This window comes from Dipodomys ordii, unplaced genomic scaffold, assembly GCF_000151885.1.
Source record: "Dipodomys ordii isolate 6190 unplaced genomic scaffold, Dord_2.0 Scaffold129, whole genome shotgun sequence".
Taxonomy (NCBI): Eukaryota; Metazoa; Chordata; class Mammalia; order Rodentia; family Heteromyidae; genus Dipodomys; species Dipodomys ordii.
In genome coordinates this window covers 965,821-985,462 of record NW_012267345.1, presented here as the reverse complement: position 1 = coordinate 985,462, position 19,642 = coordinate 965,821, and the positions used below count along the sequence as shown (strand labels likewise).

General features: G+C 57.0%; 2 protein-coding genes across 2 annotated transcripts in view; one reads left to right on the top strand and one right to left on the bottom strand.

The window, feature by feature from the left end:
* The window catches only part of Hrh3 (histamine receptor H3), a 10,987-nt gene extending 6,934 nt beyond the window's left edge, over positions 1-4,053 (top strand). The window contains exons 6-10 of the mRNA XM_013030342.1: positions 2-514; positions 1,060-1,082; positions 3,081-3,608; positions 3,667-3,907; positions 4,023-4,053. Coding sequence (XP_012885796.1) covers positions 2-514; positions 1,060-1,082; positions 3,081-3,608; positions 3,667-3,907; positions 4,023-4,053 — 1,336 coding nt within the window. The remainder of the gene's footprint in view (position 1; positions 515-1,059; positions 1,083-3,080; positions 3,609-3,666; positions 3,908-4,022) is intronic.
* Positions 4,054-13,554: 9,501 nt separating this feature from the next.
* The window catches only part of Mtg2 (mitochondrial ribosome-associated GTPase 2), a 12,999-nt gene continuing 6,911 nt past the window's right edge, over positions 13,555-19,642 (bottom strand). Inside the window, exons 3-7 of the mRNA XM_013030410.1 lie at positions 17,968-18,115; positions 15,688-15,803; positions 15,042-15,260; positions 14,753-14,891; positions 13,555-14,045 (exon numbers count right to left, since the gene is read on the bottom strand). Of these exons, the coding sequence (XP_012885864.1) occupies positions 13,651-14,045; positions 14,753-14,891; positions 15,042-15,260; positions 15,688-15,803; positions 17,968-18,115 (1,017 nt within the window). The 3' untranslated portion in view covers positions 13,555-13,650. The remainder of the gene's footprint in view (positions 14,046-14,752; positions 14,892-15,041; positions 15,261-15,687; positions 15,804-17,967; positions 18,116-19,642) is intronic.

Genomic DNA, 19,642 nt, shown 5'->3' with positions numbered 1-19,642 from the left:
GGTATGGGGTGGGTGAGGCTGGGCCTGGGCCCGAGCCCGGGGATGCTGCGCTCGGGGGCGCCAGCGGCGGGGGCGCCACGGCCTCGCCCACCTCCAGCTCTGGCAGCTCCTCCCGGGGCACCGAGAGGCCACGCTCCCTCAAAAGGGGCTCCAAGCCATCAGCATCCTCGGCATCCCTGGAGAAGCGCATGAAGATGGTGTCCCAGAGTATCACGCAGCGCTTCCGGCTTTCACGGGACAAGAAGGTGGCCAAGTCGCTGGCCATCATCGTGAGCATCTTCGGGCTCTGCTGGGCCCCGTACACGCTGCTGATGATCATCCGGGCGGCCTGCCACGGCCGCTGCATCCCCGACTACTGGTACGAGACGTCCTTCTGGCTCCTGTGGGCCAACTCGGCGGTCAACCCCGTCCTCTACCCGCTGTGCCACCACAGCTTCCGCCGGGCCTTCACCAAGCTGCTCTGCCCCCAGAAGCTCAAGGTCCAACCCCACGGCTCCCTGGAGCAGTGCTGGAAGTGAGCCGGCGGCCCAGGCCCCCCCATTTGTGCCCCTTGCACCCGATCTCCTGGGCGACCCCTTCTCCCAGCCCAGCCCTCCACACGCCCCGTCTGTGGCCCACCCTGAACACAGTGGCCTCTCTTAGTCATCCGTCATGCAGTGGGGACATTGGGTGGGCTGGCTTGGGGCCTCGCTGGCTGAACTGGTGTGGGGGTGTGGGCCCCGACCTCCTCCATCCTGCTTTCCTCCCAGAGGGACGATGCAGGAGCACGGAAGTGCCGTGGCCAGTGGCGTCCACCTTTCGCACATCGCAGTGGGGCTTTCCCCAGAGCGGATGCTGCGTGTGTGCTTCAGTCCCTGCCCACGCACGTGCCCACGCACCCGCGCACCCGCACCCCCGCCCCCGTGCCGGCTGGGGACGCTGCCTCTGCTGCCTCTGCTCGCGCTTCAGCCCAGGCCCTGGCTCCTGCATCGCTCTCTCCTCCGACTCTGTCCCATGAAGTCACAAGTGCCCCGGGAACCTCGAAGCCGTTCTCTGCTTTTCCATTCTGGGTGTTTTCAGGAAGATGAAGAAGAAGAAAACACGTCTGTGAACTTGATGTTCCTTGGATGTTTAATCAAGAGAGACAAAATTGCCGAGGAGCTCAGGGCTGGATTGGCAGGTGTGGCTCCCACGCCCTCCTCCCCCTGTGCAAGCGGCTTCCGCCTGAGCTGCACCAGCTGCGCCTGCCCGCCCCGCCGGCCCAGGGCCAGGGCCCGCGGCCACGAGGCTGCTCCACTGCCCAGAGCCTGTTCCGCCCCTCCTGCTCCAGGAGAATGTCTTGGGGGTGGTTGGGTCCTGGGGGGGGGCGGGGGAGGGGGGCCGCTTCGCTGTGTCCCGTGCGCCCGTCTCAGGCACTTGCATGCCGCGCTGCCCGCGTGCCCGCTACGCTGCCCCTGCCACCCTGAAGTCACAATAAAGTGTATTTTTTTATTGGTGCTGATTCCTGAGGAGTCTGTGGGGCGGGCGGAACGCAGGGCTCCGGAGGCGCTGGGGTGAGGAGGTGAGGCGCAGGCAGTGGTGGCGCTCCCCATCACGGAGGACCAGAGGGGGAGGAGGGGGCCCTGCCGCCCAGGGCTTCTCCCCGGGAGCATGGCACCTGCAAGGCCCGCACAGGGCCCCGTACCCCTCAGGGCCAGGCGGCGGGGGGGGGAGGGGCCTGCCTGCCTGTTCAGGAGGGGCAGGTGGTGCCGAGAGGGGCTCCCCCAGCCTTGGGCACGTGCACCCACTCCAGAAGTGTGGCAGGAGCTGTGGCACAGCCTTCACCTGGAAGGCAGCTCTGGGCCTTGCACACTTCAGGGGGCGGGGCGGACACAAGCCATGCCCTGTGCATGAGCTCGGAGGGACTCAGGAAAGCAATGGTGGGAGACCAAGGGGTCCAGGGAGGGCTGCTTGGCCAGGGCTGCCGCAGGGCGGAGTGTGGAGAGGGGGGTGTGGAGAGGGCGGATGCGCAGAGCACCACCGGGGCTGTGCCTGGGGGCAGGATGCTGCTGCAGGCTGGGACAGCGGCAACAAGATGGGGGGGGGTGCCCTGCTCCACGAGGGACTAGCAGACGGTGCCCCACCCCCCTTGCAAACAGGACAGCATGCTGGCCCTGCGGCTGGACTCACCAGACCTGGCCTGACTTGCCACCTCCCCTGAGGGGCCCCGCCTCTCCTCCCTGGGGTGGGGGCGTCCTGTCAGTCCATGGCCACGCCACGGGCCAGGCCCCCTGGCTTCTCCTCAGGACAGAGCAATGTCCTGTGCACGACAGAGTTTCATGATGTCTCAGATTCCCAACCCTTCAAGGAATCCAGCCCACAAAACCCCTCCTGCTCCAGGTGCTCCACGCCCCACAGTGGGGCCGCACCTGTGTCCCTATACCCAACACTTCCCTCAACCCAAGTTCAGCCTGCCCCTCCAGCTCTCCTTCCCACTCCTGACTGTGTGTGCAAGTGTGTGCATGTGTGTGCGTGCCAGTTCTGGGGCTTGAACTCAAGGACTCAAGCTCTTGCTTAGCTTTATTGCTCAAGCCTGGCACTTACCACTGGGCTACATCTCCACTTCTAGCTTTGGCTAGTTAATGGGAGATAAGAGTCCCTCAATTTGTCTGCCCAGGCTGGCTTTGGACTGTGAGCCTCAATTCTCAGCCTCCTGACTGGCTAGGATTACAAACGTGAGTCACCAGAGCCAGACCCACTTTGGGTTTGGATTCTGTCTCCCTCTGGGGCACCACACAGGCCACTCCTTACCGGAGGGGAGGGGAAGCTTGGAGATGCTGGGCCTCACTCCGTAATTCCCACCCCAGCCCCGGGGCTGGGCCTGTCCTCAGGGCGAGAAGCCTGAGTTCTGGGCACTGAGTGTGGAAAGCAGAGGCCGCCTTCTACAGGCAGACGCGGCTCTGACCCAGAGGCCTGTGGGGAAGCCACAGTCCTGGGCTTCGCTGGCCCCACACCACCCAGCCGGGCCTCCCTGGGGGCAGGCAGGTGTCTGTCCCACAGCCCAGTGTCTGGGGAAGGACAAAGAATTGCTCGCCCCAGCAAAGGGCCCTTTCTGGCGACAGCACAGCCAGAGCCCTGGCTGCCCCGCTGCCCAGCCCCACTAAATGGCTACAAATTGGAGGATAAAAGCGCAGGCTTTCAAGCAATTTTGCCTTCAATCTCTGGAAACTGCCGCTCCCAGAGCCGCTGCGTGGGGACAGAGAAGGAGAGAAGAAAGACACGGAGCCTATTGGGCCCCACGCGTCTGCAGCAAACAAACAGCCGAGGGGCTGTCTGCCATCCCAGCCTCTCCTGCAGTCCCAGCCCTGGAGGAAACAAAGATGCAGCTGGGGCCCAGCCGCACAGCTGCTGTTTACTGAGCGCCTACTGTGTACCAGGCAGGCAGCAGGGGGCCTGCCCTGCAGCCGGAGCCACACCCACACTGGCGCTGCTGGGTCCTGTGCTGCAGCAAGCTGCTCCTGCGCGGCTGCTGGCCCGGCTCTCTGTCGCTCCTTGGAGTGGGGAACGCCACCCTGCCGCCCACTGGGCAGGCCTCGTGGAGGGGTCTCAGGGCCGGAGCCTGCCTGGGCCCCGCTGGCTGACGGGCAGGCGTTGGCTGCTTGTGTTGCTCTCCTTGCCTGCCCCGTGCTCGCTCTGGGGTGTCGCTAGGGAAGGTTCTGGGCACAGGCTGGCTGCAGGGGGGAGTGCTGTCTTCCCAGTCTGAGCGGGAGCTCCAGAGCGCCCAGGTTCTGTTCTGCACACGGGTGAGCCCAGCCCGTCCTTCTGCGAAAGGCCAGATCACGGGGAGCGAGGACTACCAGAGGGACGGCCACGTGGCCCTCCCGGTGCTCCTGTTCCCCCCGCCGCTGTGGCTGGGCCTTCCACTGGGCGTCATCAACACTCCTTCTGGGTGCCAGCCGAGGCCTCAGCCCTGAGGGGCGCCTGCCCATGGCTCTGCAGACGGAGGGCGGCAGGGATGCTGGCCCCTCTCCTGTCCCCTCTGCTGTCCTTCCCGGCACCTGCAGGAAGCCAACGCCAATGCCAGGCTTCGCCTAACCCAGCTTCTCTCTGCTCATCTCATTCTTCCTGCACCTACCGTGGGCTGGGCACCGCAGGGTGGCCAGGACTGTGCTGGGGACCAGGGCCCCCGGGGCAGTGCCAGCAGGAGGATCCCCAAAATAGGGAGCAAAGTGGGCATCTGTGAGGACTCTGGGAATCCTGGAACCAAGCCCCAGCTCTGCTCATCTCAGCATGAAGCACTTACTGAGCACCTACTGTGTGCACTCCATGGTTTGGTTGAAGAAAGGAGGCAGGAAAGCAGCCCGCTTTCTATATACCCTGCGGAGTCCCAGCGTGGAGACAGAGAAGGGAGGCATGCCAAGGGGTCATGGGCCAAGGTCACAGAAAGTACTCTTGGAAGGGCCGGGAGGACCTGGGGTGTGGGGTGTGCCCCAGCCTCACCCCAGCTCTGCTCAAGGCTTGGAGTAAAACACAGGTTTCCCAGGGGTTCCCCAGCCCTCCGCCTTCCTATTCCGGCAGGCAGGAGAGACCAGAAGGCACCCCGCACCTCAGCTTTTTCCTCCAAAGCATGGGCTCAGGCCTGTGGGCGGCCAGGCCCAGTGTGGGCCCCTAGCAGACTGCAACTCTGCAGCCCCCCTCCCGCCCCCCTCCTCCCCGGGCAGGAAGTGGCTCCTCAGCCGGTGCAGGCCTCCCTGCCATTACCCAAATTGCTCCATTGTTGGCTGTGCGGCTGTGCACCTGCTGACAGCAGACAGCGCTGCGCTAGCCTGTCATTAAGTGCCTGGGTCCCACCTCCTGCAGGCGGGAGGACCACAGAAGGCTGGGGGCAGCTGGGCACTTCCCACTGCCCCGGCCGCCAGAGGGTCACGTTCTCCCCACCGGCTCCTCCCCGCCCGCCTCACCGGTGGAGGCTAACACAGAGCTGGGGGAGGCTGGACACAAGTTCCATCTAAACAGGCCACACGTGGCTGTGTGGCCTAGGGTCCCTCGGTGCCTGGGGCCTCCTGTTCCCCCCGGAGCCGGGTGCAGGCAGGGGCCGCATGGGGGACATGTGGGGGGGATGCTGAGCAGGGCCCTTCTGCGCCTGCCTGGGAAGGATTGCCACGTGCTGGTCAGGAGGAATGTGCATGGACCACAACACCAAGGGGACACCACCTCTCAGACCCCATTCGGATCCCTGTCTCCAAACACAAATAGTCCTCCAGTAGAGAGGCTCTGGGATTTCCGTTTTGCAGATGATGCGCCTGACCAACATCACATAGGAAGATTCCCCGTTACCAATAGTCACCGTGACCCCCAACCTCATGGAGACAACTTATTTGGCACACAGTTTCAGAGACGAGAGGCCGCTGTGGCAGGGAGGGTGTGGTGGAGCGGAGGGCTCACATCACCGTCACCAGCCAGACAAGAGAGGAAGGAGGGGCAGGAGGAGCCTGGAGAGATGCAGTCCTCGAGGACACGGCTCCAGGGGCTGCCTTCCTCCATCTATTATTATTATTATTATTATTATTTGTGTATGTGGGGGGGGTGTGGGGGGTGTCTGTCTGTCGTGGGATTTGAACTCTGGGCCTGGGCACTGTCCCCCAGCTCTTCAGTGCAAGGCTAGCGCTCTACCACTTGAGCCACAGCATCACTGCTGGTTTTCTGGTGGTTTATTGGAGATCAGAGTCTCATGGACTTTCCTGCCCAGGCTGGCTTTGAATCATGATCCTCAGATCTCAGCCTCCTGAGTAGCTAGGATGACAGGTGTGAGCTATCAGCGCCCGGCTTTCTTCCTCCAGCTAGACCCAACTTCCCATCTTTTACCCGTCCAAGACTGCTATCCAGTGAGGGATGAGCCACTCATTAGGTCAGAATGACTCTTATTTTTAGGTTAGTCACTTCCTAAAAGTCTTGCAGCTGGTAACAAAGCCCTCACATTGCTCAAAAGTTTAAATTCAGTGTGACATTGTCCAAAAGAAATGTACTCTTGCTGGGCGCTGGTGGCTCATGCCTGTAATCCTAGCTACTCAGGAGGCTGAGATCTGAGGATCATGGTTCAAAGCCAGCCTGGGCAGGAAAGTCCATGAGACTCTCATCTCCAATAAACCACTCAAAAACCAGAAGTGGTGCTGTGGCTCAAGTTTAGAGCACTGGCCTTGAGCCGAAGAGCTGAGGGACAGTGCCCAGGCCCAGAGTTCAAGCCCCATGACTGACCAAAAAAAAAAAAAAAAAGAAGAAGAAATGTACTCTTTACCTGACTTATGTACATCACCTTTATAATAACAATAATTTTTGGGGGTCCAGTCATAGGGCTTGAACTCTGGGCCTAGGCACTGTCCCTCAGCTCTTCAGTTCAAGGCTAGCACTCTACCACTTGAGCCACAGCGCCACATCCAGCTTTTTTTCTTTTTGCTTATGTGGTGCTGGGGAATCGAACCCAGGGCCTCATGCATGCAAGGCAAGCGCTCTACCACTGAGCCACCTTCCCAGCCCCACAATAAAAATTTTTTAAAAGTCTAAATTCAGGGCTGAAGGCCTGGCTCAAATAGTAGAGCACCTACGTAGCAAAAGCTCCTAAGTTCAAAGCCTAGTATCATCCAGGTGGCCAAGTAACTCACACCTGTAATCCTAGCTACTCAGGAGGCTGAGATCTGAGGATTGCAAAGTCAGCCCGGACAGAAATGTCCCTGTAAAGTCTCTGTAAGACTCTTATCTCTAACCACTCAAAAACCAGAAGTGGAGCTGTGGCTCCACTTTAGCAAAAAGAACTCAGGGACAGCGGCCAGGCCCTGATGAGCTCATGAACAGCCCTGTGGCTGACCAAAAAGAAAAAAAAAAGTGCAGTATCATTAAAAAATCAAGTCCAGCCAGGCATTAGTGGTTCATGCCTGTAATACTAGCTGAGATCTGAGGGTCACAGTTCAAAGCTAGATCAGGTAGAAAAGTCTGTGAGACTCTTATCTCCAAAAAACTACTTAGAAAAAGCTAGAAGTGGTGCCATGGCTCACATGATAGAGTGCTAGCCTTGAGCATAAAGAGGCTCAGGGAAAATGTCCAGGTCCTGAGTTCAAGCCCCAGGACTGGCAAAAAATAAATAAAAATTTAAGAAGTCCAAATTCATAGTCTGCTTTGAGACTCAAGGCAAACACTTAGCTGTGAGATCCTGTTAGATATAAAATGACATACTTCCAGTACACAGTGGCCCATTCTAAAAGGGAGAACTTAGTTAGGAAGGAAGGGTGGAGCCCAAGCAAGTCCAGGACGCCTGGCGTCCTAAAACCAGTCTTAGGTTCAAAACTTCAGGGTCACACGTTAGGTTGGCCACTCACTGCTATGTTGGGGGCCACGCAATGAAGGGCGGAGAAAGATTTCTTCCTGGCATGAGCAGCCATGTAATAAATCAGTCATGTAACACATCGGCTCTCTTCAGGACACCGGCATGAGCTGTAGGTTTAAACAGACAGAATTGGAGGCAAAGGTGAGAGAGGGCTGCATGATGCATCCCAGTTTCCAGGCGCTCTTCCTCAGCCTGTGTGGTTGGAGGTGGCCAAGTGACTTGACTGTCCAGTCGTAGGATCCGGTCGGGAGCCCAGGTCACTGGCTTTGCTGCCCAGATCTGTCCTCACAGGTGGCACTGGAGCAGGCAGCCGGGACCGCACCGCTGTGTGGCATGGAGGTCCCAGAGCTCCGGTTCAGAGGCCACCGCGTCACAGTTGCGGTGCTCTGGAAGGCAACTGCCCAGAGATCCCTGCTTCCCCTCACCTGGTCTCTGGCGGGACCTTGGGCCCCGATGAGGAGCTGCCAAGGTCTGCTGAACCACGTGTTCAAGATCCATGCCACCCCTCAGGGTGCATGCTGTGTGCATACTCGTATTCAGTGCAAGCCTGGTTTTCTGCTATGGTGGAATATGCACACTTTTAGGCGCCTGCTCTATCTGCTGCAGTCAAGTTCACGGTGGAATATGCACACTTTTCGGCTCTATCTGCTCCAGTCAAGCCCAAGGTGTGGCATAGCCACCACCACGTCCTTCTGCCCATTGTGCACCGGGTCCTAGCGGGCTCTCCCTGCGCAGCCGCAGCTCACCTCCGAAGACACGCCCATCCTCCTGCCCTCGCGGGCCCTCTGCCTGTGGCGGAGGAACCCAGCGTCTCTCCAGCTCCAGTATGGTACTTCATGAATGCCACATAAACAAGCACAGCAGGCCACCTGCAGCCGCTGCCGTGCTGCTCGCCCAGCTCCCAGCCGCCCGCAGAACACAGCTCGCTGAGCTCATTCCCGCTGCTGTCTAGCGGCGCCTCCCTCTTGCCTCCAGCTGTGTCCCAGCCGTTGGACATCTTAGCACATGCTCAGCACGTGTGTGTGAGAGCAGGGGGCACCGTCCTCAGCGTGGCCTGGCCCTGCACGGTGAGCCTGGGCCACGGTGGTCTCACAGGCCAGGCTCAGGGGGCACGCAGCCACATCGGTGCCTGCGCTGCGAGGGGCCACGTGGCGGGCTGGCTTTGGCTCCGCAGCTAGGAGCACCCATGGGGTGTCTGGGAAGGGCATTTGGTCACAAGCTCAGCATCAGGAGGCTGTGGCCTGGGCGTGCCCTCAGTGTACCCGGGGACCCGTGGGCAAGGCAGCAAGGGCCGGGAGGCAGAGCTGTGAGTGTATAAAAGTGGGGGGGGATTCACCACAAGCGGGCTGGGCAGCGGCCATGTGGGGTCCAGCATGGACGGTGCGCAGGCACTGGCTAGATGGCTGGGCTCTGGGTGGCTCTGGGGCAGAGAGAAGTAGAAGACTCATGGCTGTCACCCGGTGCAAGTCACAGTATACACACCACGTGAGAACGAAGAGGCAGGGCAGAGCTGAGTAACACCCCCAAATCCTCGTCCTTCCAAAACTTCAGGAGTAAGCCCCATTGGTCCAAGTGGCCGGATAAGGACCTGGACAGAGAGTGGCTCTAATGGCTGGCACACTTAGGAAGAGGCTGAGCCACCACAGGGGTTTGGCCAGTTAGAGGCCCACCTGGGATAAAGCAAGACCTGCTCTCAAAAGAAGGGGGGGGGACAACAGATGGGCATGGAGGGAGATTGTACAGAAAGTGAGTCAGCCACAAGCCAAGGGGTCCAGGCCGCCAGACGCTGGGCAAGACAGAAAGAACCCTGAAAGCTGGGGACGGGAATGTGTCGCTGGGGCTCCGGAGGGAGAGACAGCTTCTGCTGTTTCATGCTTGGACGGCCTCTCCACCTCCACCAGGGAGCCAGCTAGGCGCGACCTTGGGTCTGGAGAGCAGACGGAGAGCCGCAAGGTCTTCCCAGGCCTTGGGGGTGCCGCCCCACAGGGCAGGGCCCGCGGAGGGCACCCGGACGCCCAGGATGGGAGGCAGGGCCCACTCCCCAGGAGCAGCCATGCCGCTGCAGCTGCCGGGCAGCCGGATCACAAGCCCCGGCTCACTCGGCAGCACATGTGTTAAACCAGGAACCGTGGACTGGCTCCCGCTGCGGAGGTCAGGGGACTCTCCTGATGTGGGCCAGGATCTCAGTTCTCTGGAGCCCTGTAGGCCCCTTGCTTTCCCCGGCCTTTCATAGAAGTCCCTGGAAACACAGCAAGTGTGTTTTCCTCTGTATCCATCCACAGGAAAGGAATAGTACGTGTGGACCTCTAGGCACCAAGACAAGGGAAAGTGGACAAGAGCCCCTAAACCTAGAACAAATCATGTTAAGTGAGGTAAGGCAAGCTCAGAGACACAAACAGTGGGTGTTTTCTCTCCTATGTGGAAGCTAGATCTAAAATACACTGGGACATGATCAACTGCACAGGAATTCACACCCCGTGAGACCAAAGGAAGATGCTCCTAGGAGAGCATCACAAAGGAGCAAGGCCTCTGTGCCTCTAATCATATAAAATAATACTTATTGAGGGCTGGGAAGGTGGCTCGGTGGTAGCGAGCTTGCCTTGCATGCATGAGGCCCTCGGTTCGATTCCTCAGCACCACATAAGCAGAAAAAGCCAGAAGTGGGGCTGAGTGAGGCTCAGGTGGTAGAGCACTGGTCTATAGCTGAAGAGCTGGGGGACAGCGCCCAGGCCCAGAGTTCAGGCCCACAACTGACAAAAAAAAAAATATATATATATATATATTTTTATTGAAATGAACTCCAGGAAATGGAAATAAGAGGTTTTTTCTTTGCTTTGTTGGTTGTGAGGCTTGAACTCAGAGTATGAGCCCTTTCCCTGAGCTTTTTTGCTCAAGGCTAATGCTCTACCACTTTGAGCCACAACTCCATTTCTGGTTTCTGGTGGTTCATTGGAGATAAAAGTCTCACAGATAGCTGTGTGCCAGTGGCTCATGCCAGCTCGAGCAGGAAAGTCCATGAGACTCTTATCTCCAATGAACCACCAAAAAACCAGAAGTAGTGCTGTGGTTCAAGTGGTAGAGCGCTCACCTTGCTCTGAAGAGCTGAGGTACAGTGCTCAGGCCCAGAGTTCAAGCCCCATGACCAACAGAAAAAAAAAGTCCTTCTCTAGCTGGCTTTGAACTGTGATCCTCAGATCTCAGCCTCCTGAGTAGATGGGATTACAGGCGTGAGCCACCAGTGCCCAGCATTGCTTTTGTTTTCTTTTTTTTGTTTTGTTTATCTGTCTTGGAGAGAAGAAGGAAGGCACAGAAATGGAGGGACAAAGGGTGAACAAATATAGCAGCGGTACTAGACACTATGTAGAAAATGAACTATATAACTTGTAGGCGGGGACAGGAGGGAAAAACTGGGAGAGAGCCAGGGAAGGGATAACATTGTCCAAAAAGAAATGTACTCATTACCTGACTCATGTAACATCGCCTTTATAATAACAATTTTAAAAAGAACCCCAGCAAGCTCGGAGCCGAGCTGGTAGTAGCTGTGAAGTGCTGAGAGCAAAGCCCGCCCTGTGTCCTGGCACCTAGTTAGACCTGAGGCTCAGTTCCTAGAGCAGGTGGCGGGATCTGCAGTGAAGACTCCAGCCTGAGGAAAGCAGAGGGCAGCATGCTTAGAGACACCCTTATTCTGGGCCCAGGCCCCTTGCTTCAGCCCTGCATCCAGAAAACCCAGGCGGATGGCCTCTCCCAGCAGATGGCCCACAGAACCACTGGATGCTGACTACCCACAGGGCGGATGCACTTAGCCTGGAGATCCAGCAGCCCCCGGCTGGGGCAGCAAGACCCCACAGGCCAGGGCTTGTTGCTGGAAGGCAGCTGCGTGCTACCTGCCAGGTACTGACCTGCATCCGGAGAGAAAAGCCACCAAAGGAGGCCGGCCTGCTGAGGGCCTATGGGGACAGATGTTGCAGGGCCCAGAAAAACTGCCGACGCAGACTGCAGGCAGCACAGCCCTCAGGCCACTGTGCCGAGTGGGGGTGCTGGCCCACCACGGGACAGGTCAGCCATGTCCCAGATGGGCACTAGAAAGACATCTCTGTGGAAATGGCCTGGAGAACGGGCAGCACCGCTGCTCACAGGAGGCGGGCAGCGTCGCCGCTCAGGGCTGCAAGCACCACTTGACTTTACAGCCTCTGAGGAAGAGACGTGAACGTACCCAGAATCTGTTACGGTGCCTCGTTCGTTCCACAAAGACCTGTTGCATTTCTTGGGGTCAGGTTCTCTGAGGCCACTGGGGACAGCCCGGAAGCAAAGCCATACTGGCGGGTCCCAGTCCCCGTTGCCTATGGCCGTCCCTGAGTTGGGAAGGCAGGAGGCACGCCCGCGTGGGGGGCAGGGGATGGGCAGGTGGGGTTTCCCTCTCGGAAACTCGCTAGGTGGGCAGGGGGTGCTGCACCTCCCGAGTTGTACCCCCCATTGGTCCGTTTTAGAAGGGAGACTTCATCACGTGGGAGGCCCTCAACCTGGAACCCACGGGTGGCAACTCCCTAAGCTGAGGCAGCCGGAGACACAGCTTTCCTTCGTGGTGCTTGCGGCTGTAGACCACGCTCAGCTCACGGATGGGCGCGGCGCTCCTGTCACTGGCTGTGTCCGCCCCTCGGAGACCTCGGTGGCGGGTGTGGTGAGGAGATCGCAGGCAGGGGCTGGTGAGTCCAGGACACCACCGCGACCTGGACCTGCGTGTCAGGAGGCAGGGCGGCCGCGGCAGCTGGGGGTGGGCAGGGCGGGCTAGGGTCAGGCGGGCGGGCTGAGTGCCCCCTCCCCAGAGCACGGGGCGCACAAAGATGAAAGCGGGGGATAATTAATGCTCTCAGGCCTGGCTTGACTACAAACCCTTTGTGGCGGCCTGAAAGAGAAAGCAATAGACGCCAGACCCACCCCGGCCTCCGGAACACCAGGACCTTTGAAATCAGAAGACATTAAAATAAAGCTCGGGGTAAAAGGACCTGGTGTTCTAGTTGCAGATTTGATGTTAGATCAAAACTGGATTGCTCCTGAGAGCTGAGGCGCTGGCTTATTATTTGAGGTAGCCCAAGCTCAGCACACACAAGGACCAGCCTCCTGGGGCGTGCCTGGTGGCAGCTTGCCCAAGACCCCGGTGGCCAGCTTTCCCTGTGGCCCGCGTCTCCCCAAAGGTGGAGGGTCTCCGTTTGCACCTGCACCCTCCACCTCATTTCTGAAGGCCCTCAGGGACCACAGAGGACCAGGCTGGGGGTGGGGGGGGTAAGAGGGTGCAGGTATTCTTGTCCAACGCTACCTGTGGCCACCCAGGCACTGGGTACAAATCCCTGAGCTCTGCCAGGGACAGAGTCCCTTCCAGGGAGCCCAGTGTTGGGTGAAGCACGCTGGCTCCAGGCTGCAGCTCCCTGGGGAGGAAGGCTAGCATCCTCCCTGGGGGCTGGGGGCTGGGGTGGGGTCTGAGAAGCAGGTAGAAGGAGGAGAGCAACCTCCACCAGGGACGTGTCTCCCGCACCCTCACCCTGCCCGGATTCACGGCTCATGTCAGCTTCAGTTAACAACCCGCTCCCACAGGCCTAAGCGGAGCCAGGAGCTGCGCCTGCCTGGGTCGGATATTGGGTGCACTGAGTCGTGAAGCCCTGAGGCTGCTTTGGCCTTCAGCTCCCGAGCTCAGCTCAGTCGGCGTTCTTGGAAGGAGTTAGTCCTCACCGTTCCTCCCACTGGTGCCCGGGGAAATCGTGCCAAGGTGCCCACGGCACCGACCGGCACCAAGAAGCTGGTACTTGGCTGCTGCTCTGCTGGGCTGTGCCCGCGTGGGGATCAAAGGCTGAATTGCCAAAAGCATTAATGTGCTGGCGAGCCCAGGTCTGGCCTCTTCCGCTGCGCTCGTCCAGGCCTGCGCTGTATAGCGGCAGCGGCGGTGGCGGCAGCAGCAGCAGCAGCGCTTGCTAACCTCAGCCAGCAGCCTGGTCCTCCTCCTAATTAGAGGTGTTAATTAGCACAAATGAGTCAACCTCAGCAAATTAGTCAGCGAGGCCGACAGGTATGCAGAGCACTTGGGAACAGACCGGGTGTCAGGCACTGGGAATGTTTTGCCACCTGAAGGAACCCTCGGCCACGGCGGGTGGGGGGGGCAGGACACTTTGCCAGGGGAGCCCCAAGTCGGTGGGAAGTCAGAAACACCAACACTCTCGAATGTTTACAAGCACTTTTTATGCATTCGAGGCCGCCCACGTCTTAGGTCTGCCGTGCCTTCTGCACAAGCTGGCCAGCCCTGCGCCAGCCTCTGGCCCCAGGTTCTACCCCCGGAGAGGCCGGCGGCCCTGCCCCAGCCCTGCCTCCAAGTGGGTGCCGTGCAGCTCTTTCAGCCGCAGCAGCAGCTGCTCCAGGTTCTCCCCGGTCAGGGCCGACAGGGCGATGACCTCCTGCCCCAGGCGGGCTTGGAGCTTTGCCAGATGGGCTCGGGCCTGCGGGAGGTCAATCTTATTTGCAATGATCTGGTGAGGTCTCGTGGACAGGCCTTCTTGGTACTTCTCGAGTTCATACTTCAAGTCCTCAACCTGAGTCCACGGCTCTGGCAGAGAAAGATCCACCACGAACAGGAGGAAGAGGCAGCGCTCGATGTGCCGCAGGAAGCTGAGCCCCAGGCCCTTGTTTCGGTGGGCGCCTCGGATGATGCCTGGGATGTCGGCCACTGTGGGACACCAGAGTGCACAATCATGGCCAGGGCTGGCTCCTTGATGACCCTAAGCCGGGGGCGGAGGGGAGAGGCCCAGCCCCCTCCACGCCGATCCCTGCGTTCCCCAGACCCTCATCTTCAGCAACTCCTCCACCCTGGGTGACTTAGCACCTCAGCCTGCGGTGTACAAAGGCTCTGGGGTACTCGGATCAGGCTAATGAGGAATACTGAACACCCGCCTGTCTTCTGGCTTCAAACAGGATTCAAAAAGGGGAAATGGCTTCCTGCACTCTATGAATAATTTGATTACCGATAAAAATCATTATAGAGTACTTTGCAAATATAAAGTGCTATACAAATAACCTTACCAGCAGGCTTACTATTTTTAATGGGTACATTATCTTCTGGAAAAAAGTTTTCTTCTCTCAAAATGGTGCAGGGAAAGCTTTTTAAATCGCATGCAGTCTGCGTGGCCGAGGCTGCTCAACCCCAAGACGAGCAGAACCTGCGGGAGGAGCAGCCCCTCCCAGGGCTCGGCATCGGAGCTCCTGTTTCTGAGACGAAGCTAAGGGTTCCTGTGTGGGGGTGGGGGCTCCGAACTTTGATACAGATCGACTAAAATACTTTCAATAAGGAAAACACACCACATTTTAAGCAGGAAGCTGAAGTCAGGAGTTACATAACGACTCCCCTGCTTCCCTCTGGGATTCTGGGAGCTCTACCTGCTAACTGCTGGTGATCTTCGTAGTGGACGATCCCCACGTGGGGCTTCAAGGTGGTGAAGGGATAGGAAGCCACGGCAGGCTTCGCGTTCGAGATGGCTCGGAGCAGTGAGGACTTGCCTGCATTGGGGAACCCAACCTGCAAGGCAAAGCAAAGGGGGCGCCTGCGTGAGCCAGCCGGCTGGGGGCGGGGCTGGGGGCTAATAGGGCACACGAGCCCGTGTGCCAGCCTCAGCACCCACGATGGCGACTGGAGGGGTGAGCACACAGCTGCAGGGGCTGGACCCACCATGCCAGCGTGGGCCACGGTCTTGAGCTCCAGAGAGAGAACGCGCTCCTGGCCCGGCTGTCCTGGGGTGCACGTCACAGGAGCGCGGTTGTCATTGGCCAGGAAGAAGCGGTTGCCTTTCCCCCCTGGCCCGCCCAGGGCAGCGATGTACTCCTCTCCCGGGCTTGACAGGTCGGCCACGACTTCTCTCCCCTCCTTCACCAGCGTGCCCACGGGGACCTGGAGAGCGGCAAGTCATGGGGGGCCAGGGAGGGCAGGGTGGGGTACCACAGCCCCTTTCCTCTCAAGCACAGCAGGTCTTAGGGGTGCTCGCCCTGTACAACACACTCCATGTATCGTTCCCCAGATGCGAAGTTGGCCAGGTGTCGTGACACTGACATATAACCCCAGCGTGATTGGGAGGTAGAAGCAGGAAGACCCAAAGTTGAAGTTCAGCTGGGCTACATAGCATGGCTACCTGAAAACAAAGACTAACCTGCCCAGGTGGCTTTTTCAGTGTTTCTAAAACTTGGAGCTCAACAGGAGCATTGGGGAAAAGAGCCCTCACAGGGCAGGAGTGCATGGGCACCAGTGCAGCACCCCAAGACCTCACGGGGTCAGGCGCACCCCAGGACAGGAGCGCCCATGCCTCCCACACCTGGCTTACCTGAACGTACAGCACGGCACCACCCCGGCCAGAGCAGTTGTTGCTGCCACCATCTTCTCCAGCAAAACCCCTGTACTGGGACAGCACTGAGGACAGGGACTTGACCTGCTGGTCAACTAGAGCGAGAGCAGGAGCTTTCAGGGCCTTTGTGTTAACACAGAGCCTATCACCCACTACTCAGGAGGCTGAGATACGAGTTTGAAGCCGGCCTAGGCAGGGAAGTCTGTGAGACTCATCTCCAACTAAGCACCCCAAATCCCAAAGTGGAGCTGTGGCTCAAGTTGGAGAGGCTAGCCTGGAGCACAAAGGATCAGGAACAATACCCAGGCCCTGAGTCCAAGTCCCAGAATCAGCCCACATGCAAACACGTACACGTGTGCATGTCATACATTTGTGCGCGCACACGTGCACACAAATGCTCAAAGCAGAACCAGAATCTTAAGAATCCTCAACTGTGTGTGGAGATGTGGAATTGAGCTGTAGCAGAGATTTCCAACTAGCAATGTGATTTTAGAGAAAGGTAAGTTCTTTCCTTCAGAAAACACTGTCATTTCTGAAGAGTTTGAAGTCACTCACAATGCCATCAATTAAAAAATAGCAGTGCTGAGTTTGGTGGTGCATACCTGTAACCCAGCCCTGGGGAGGCTAAGGCAAGAGGATTTTGAGGTTCAGGGCCAGTGTTGGCTTCACAGCCAGACCCTGTCTCAAAAGTGGAACCAAGCCAGATGCCAGTGGCTCACACCTGTAATCCCAGCTACTCAGGAGGCTGAGATCTGAGGATCACAGTTCAAAGTCAGTCTGGGCAAGAAAGTCCATGAGACTCATCTCCAATTAACCACCAGAAAACCAGAAGTGGTGCTGTGGCTCACGTGGCAGAGCACTTTTCTTGAGCTGAAGAGCTCAGGGACAGTACCCAGGCCCAGAGTTCAAGCCCCACAAAATCAGAACAGAGTAAAACAAAATGCAGTATGTTTTTGCTATATTGTACTGTGAACGCGTCTGCTCCCACCTCACTTAGCACGTGAGGCTGAACGTGTGCCGAGCGCAGTGCGGGGCCTCGCAGCGCTCGCTGGGATGGTAACTGAAAGTCTCGCCCTGTGACGTCTCACACCACGTTAGGTTTCTACAAGGAATCTTTTGTTTTCCTGAGACTGAGACACAAGGGCGCATGTTTTCTCTCATATGCAGAAGCTAGATCTAATAATCACAGAAACACGATCAATGATACAGGTCTCCAGACGTTCATGCACAGTGAGACCAAAGGAGGATCCAAGGCGGGGAGAGGATACATGAAGGCGCAAGGCCTCTGTGCTCTGATCACATAAATTAACATTTATCGAGATGAACTCCAGGAAATAGAAACAAGGTTTTCTTCTTGGTGATTTTTTTGTTTGTTTGTTTTTTTGGGTCCGGTCATGGGGCCTGAACTCTGGGCCTGGGCGCTGTCCCTCAGCTCTTCAGCTCAAGGCTAGCACTCTACCACTTGAGCCACACCGCCACTTCCGGCTTTTTTCTTTTTGCTTATGTGATGCTGAGGAATCGAACCCAGGGCCTCAGGCATGCAAGGCAAGTGCTCTACCACTGAGCCACCTTCCCAGCCCCTTCTTGGTGATTTTTTTTGTTTTTTGGTCTGATTTGATTATCTGTCTTTGGGAGGGGAAGGGGGCACAGAAATGGAGGGATAAAGGATGAACAAATGCAGTACTCACTAGACACTGTGTTGAAAATGAACTATACAATTTGTGGGTAGGGACGAGAGGGAAAAACTGGGAGAGAACGAGGGAAGGGGTCACACTGTCCAAAAAGGAATGTACTTGTTACCTGACGTATGAAACTGTAACTGCTTTGTATAGCACCTTTATAATAACGTTGTTTTTTTTTTTTAACAAAAACCCAAACAACTCTTGAAAGCATTCAAAGTTGTAGTTACTTACTTTTGTGCTGTTTACGAACATCCAGTTACAAAAATGGAATCTACACATCAAACTATGGTGTGCATGTCGTACTGGGGCTTGAGCTCAGGGTCTCGGTATGTCTCTGAGTGTTTCCTGTCAAAGCTAGTGAAAAAGCTGAAGCTCTACTTCTGGCTTTTTTGATGGTTAATTGGAGATAACAGGCTTGCCTGCCTAGGCTGGCTTCAAGCCCTGATCCTCAGAGCTCAGCCTCCTGAGCAGCTAGGATTACAGAGGTGTGCGGTTTTTAATGCAGAAGTACATCAGGGCAAGAAGGTACAGCTGGGATGTGTGCAGGCTCCTCCCCCGCTGTCCCCAGGGTACGTGCCTCTCAGGATGACGTGGCCACCATTGCCGCCATCCCCACCATCGGGGCCTCCGAACTCCTTGCGGGGCTCACTGTGGAAGCAGCTGGCACCAGAGCCTCCATTTCCTCCACGGACAAACACTCTGCGCTGGTCCACGAAGTGTCTTTTCTACAGAGAGCACAGGGTACCATCTGAACCCCCAACAGAACACACAGCCATTTGAAATATGTCTTCTTCTATTAAACTCAGAAGCTCATGCTAATTACTGATCTTGACTAAAACCCAAAGATACAAACAGTGGGCGTTACATGGTGAGTTGGAAGCTAGCATGGGCTGCATAGCCAGACAATCTCTACAAACAGAAAGGCACTAAAATTGCAGGCTGAATGGCATGGGTGCAGACACAAAGTGGGGCTGGTAGAGAAAACATACTTCAAGAGGCTGGGAAGGTGGCTCAGTGGTAGAGTGTTCACATAGCATGCATGAAGCCCTGGGTTCGATTCCTCAGTACAAAATACACAGAAAAAGCTGGAAGCTGTGCAGTGGCTCACGTGGTAGAGTGCTAGTCTTGGGCAAAAGAAGCTCAGGGACAGTGCCCAGTCCCTAAGTTCAAGCCCCAGGACTGGCAAAAAACAAAACAAAACAAAACAAAAACCTCAAGAAGGGCGTGGCATTTCTAACTGGAAGGAACTTGGCCTGTTTGGCAAGCCCTCTTTGAACAGGGTGAGCATCTACCTGCTTTCAACTAGAAACACACTGCTAAAAATACAGGCCTGTCTTTACTAACGGCAGGGTGTAACGGAGCGTGGCGGGGCTGAGGCAATCCCCATGCTTTCCACGATGGACAAAGAACCTTTTCTGTGGCCTGACACACTAGCGCTCCGCGGTTAAGCGCAGCACAGCAGACAGAGTCTTTCTAAGCTCAGGTTTATTTTGGTGGTCCTGGGGCTTGAACTCAGGGCCTGTGTTTGCTAGGCAGCTCTCTCCCATTTGCACCATGCTTCTTTTCTAGCTGAAAGTCCTGCTTAGAGATTTCTTCTCAGGCTCTGAAAGCAGGCACAAGCCAGCTAAAGAATCAGAACCTATTACTAAATAAGTATTGCCAGGTGCTGGTGGCTCACGCCTGTCATCCTAGCTAGTCAGGAGGCTGAGATCTGAGGATCAAGGTTCAAAGCCAGCCTGGGTAGGAAAGTCTGTGAGACTCTTATCTCCAATAAACCACCAGAAAACCGAAGTGGTGCTGTGGCTCAAGTGGTAGAGTGCTTGCCTTGAGCTGAAGAGCTCAGGGACAGCACCCAGGCCCTGAGTTCAAGCCCCATGATCGACTAAATAAATAAAAATTTTAAAAAAATTAAAAAAAATAAGCCAGGTGCTGGTGGCTCATACCTGTAATCCTAGCTACTCAGGAGGCTGAGATCTGAGGATCAAGGTTCAAAGCCAGCCGGGGCAGGAAAGTCTGTGAGACTCTTATCTCCATCTTTTTTTTTTTTTTTTTCAGTCGTGGGGCTTGAATTCTGGGTCTGGGCCCTGTCCCTTAGCTCTTCAGCTCAAGGCTAGCACTTTACCACTTGAGCCACAGTGCCACTTCTGGCTTTTTCCTGTTTATGTGGTGCTGAGAAATTGAACCCAGGTCCTCATGTATGCTAGGCAAGCACCCTACCACTAAGCCACCTTCCCAGCAAGACTCTTTTTTTT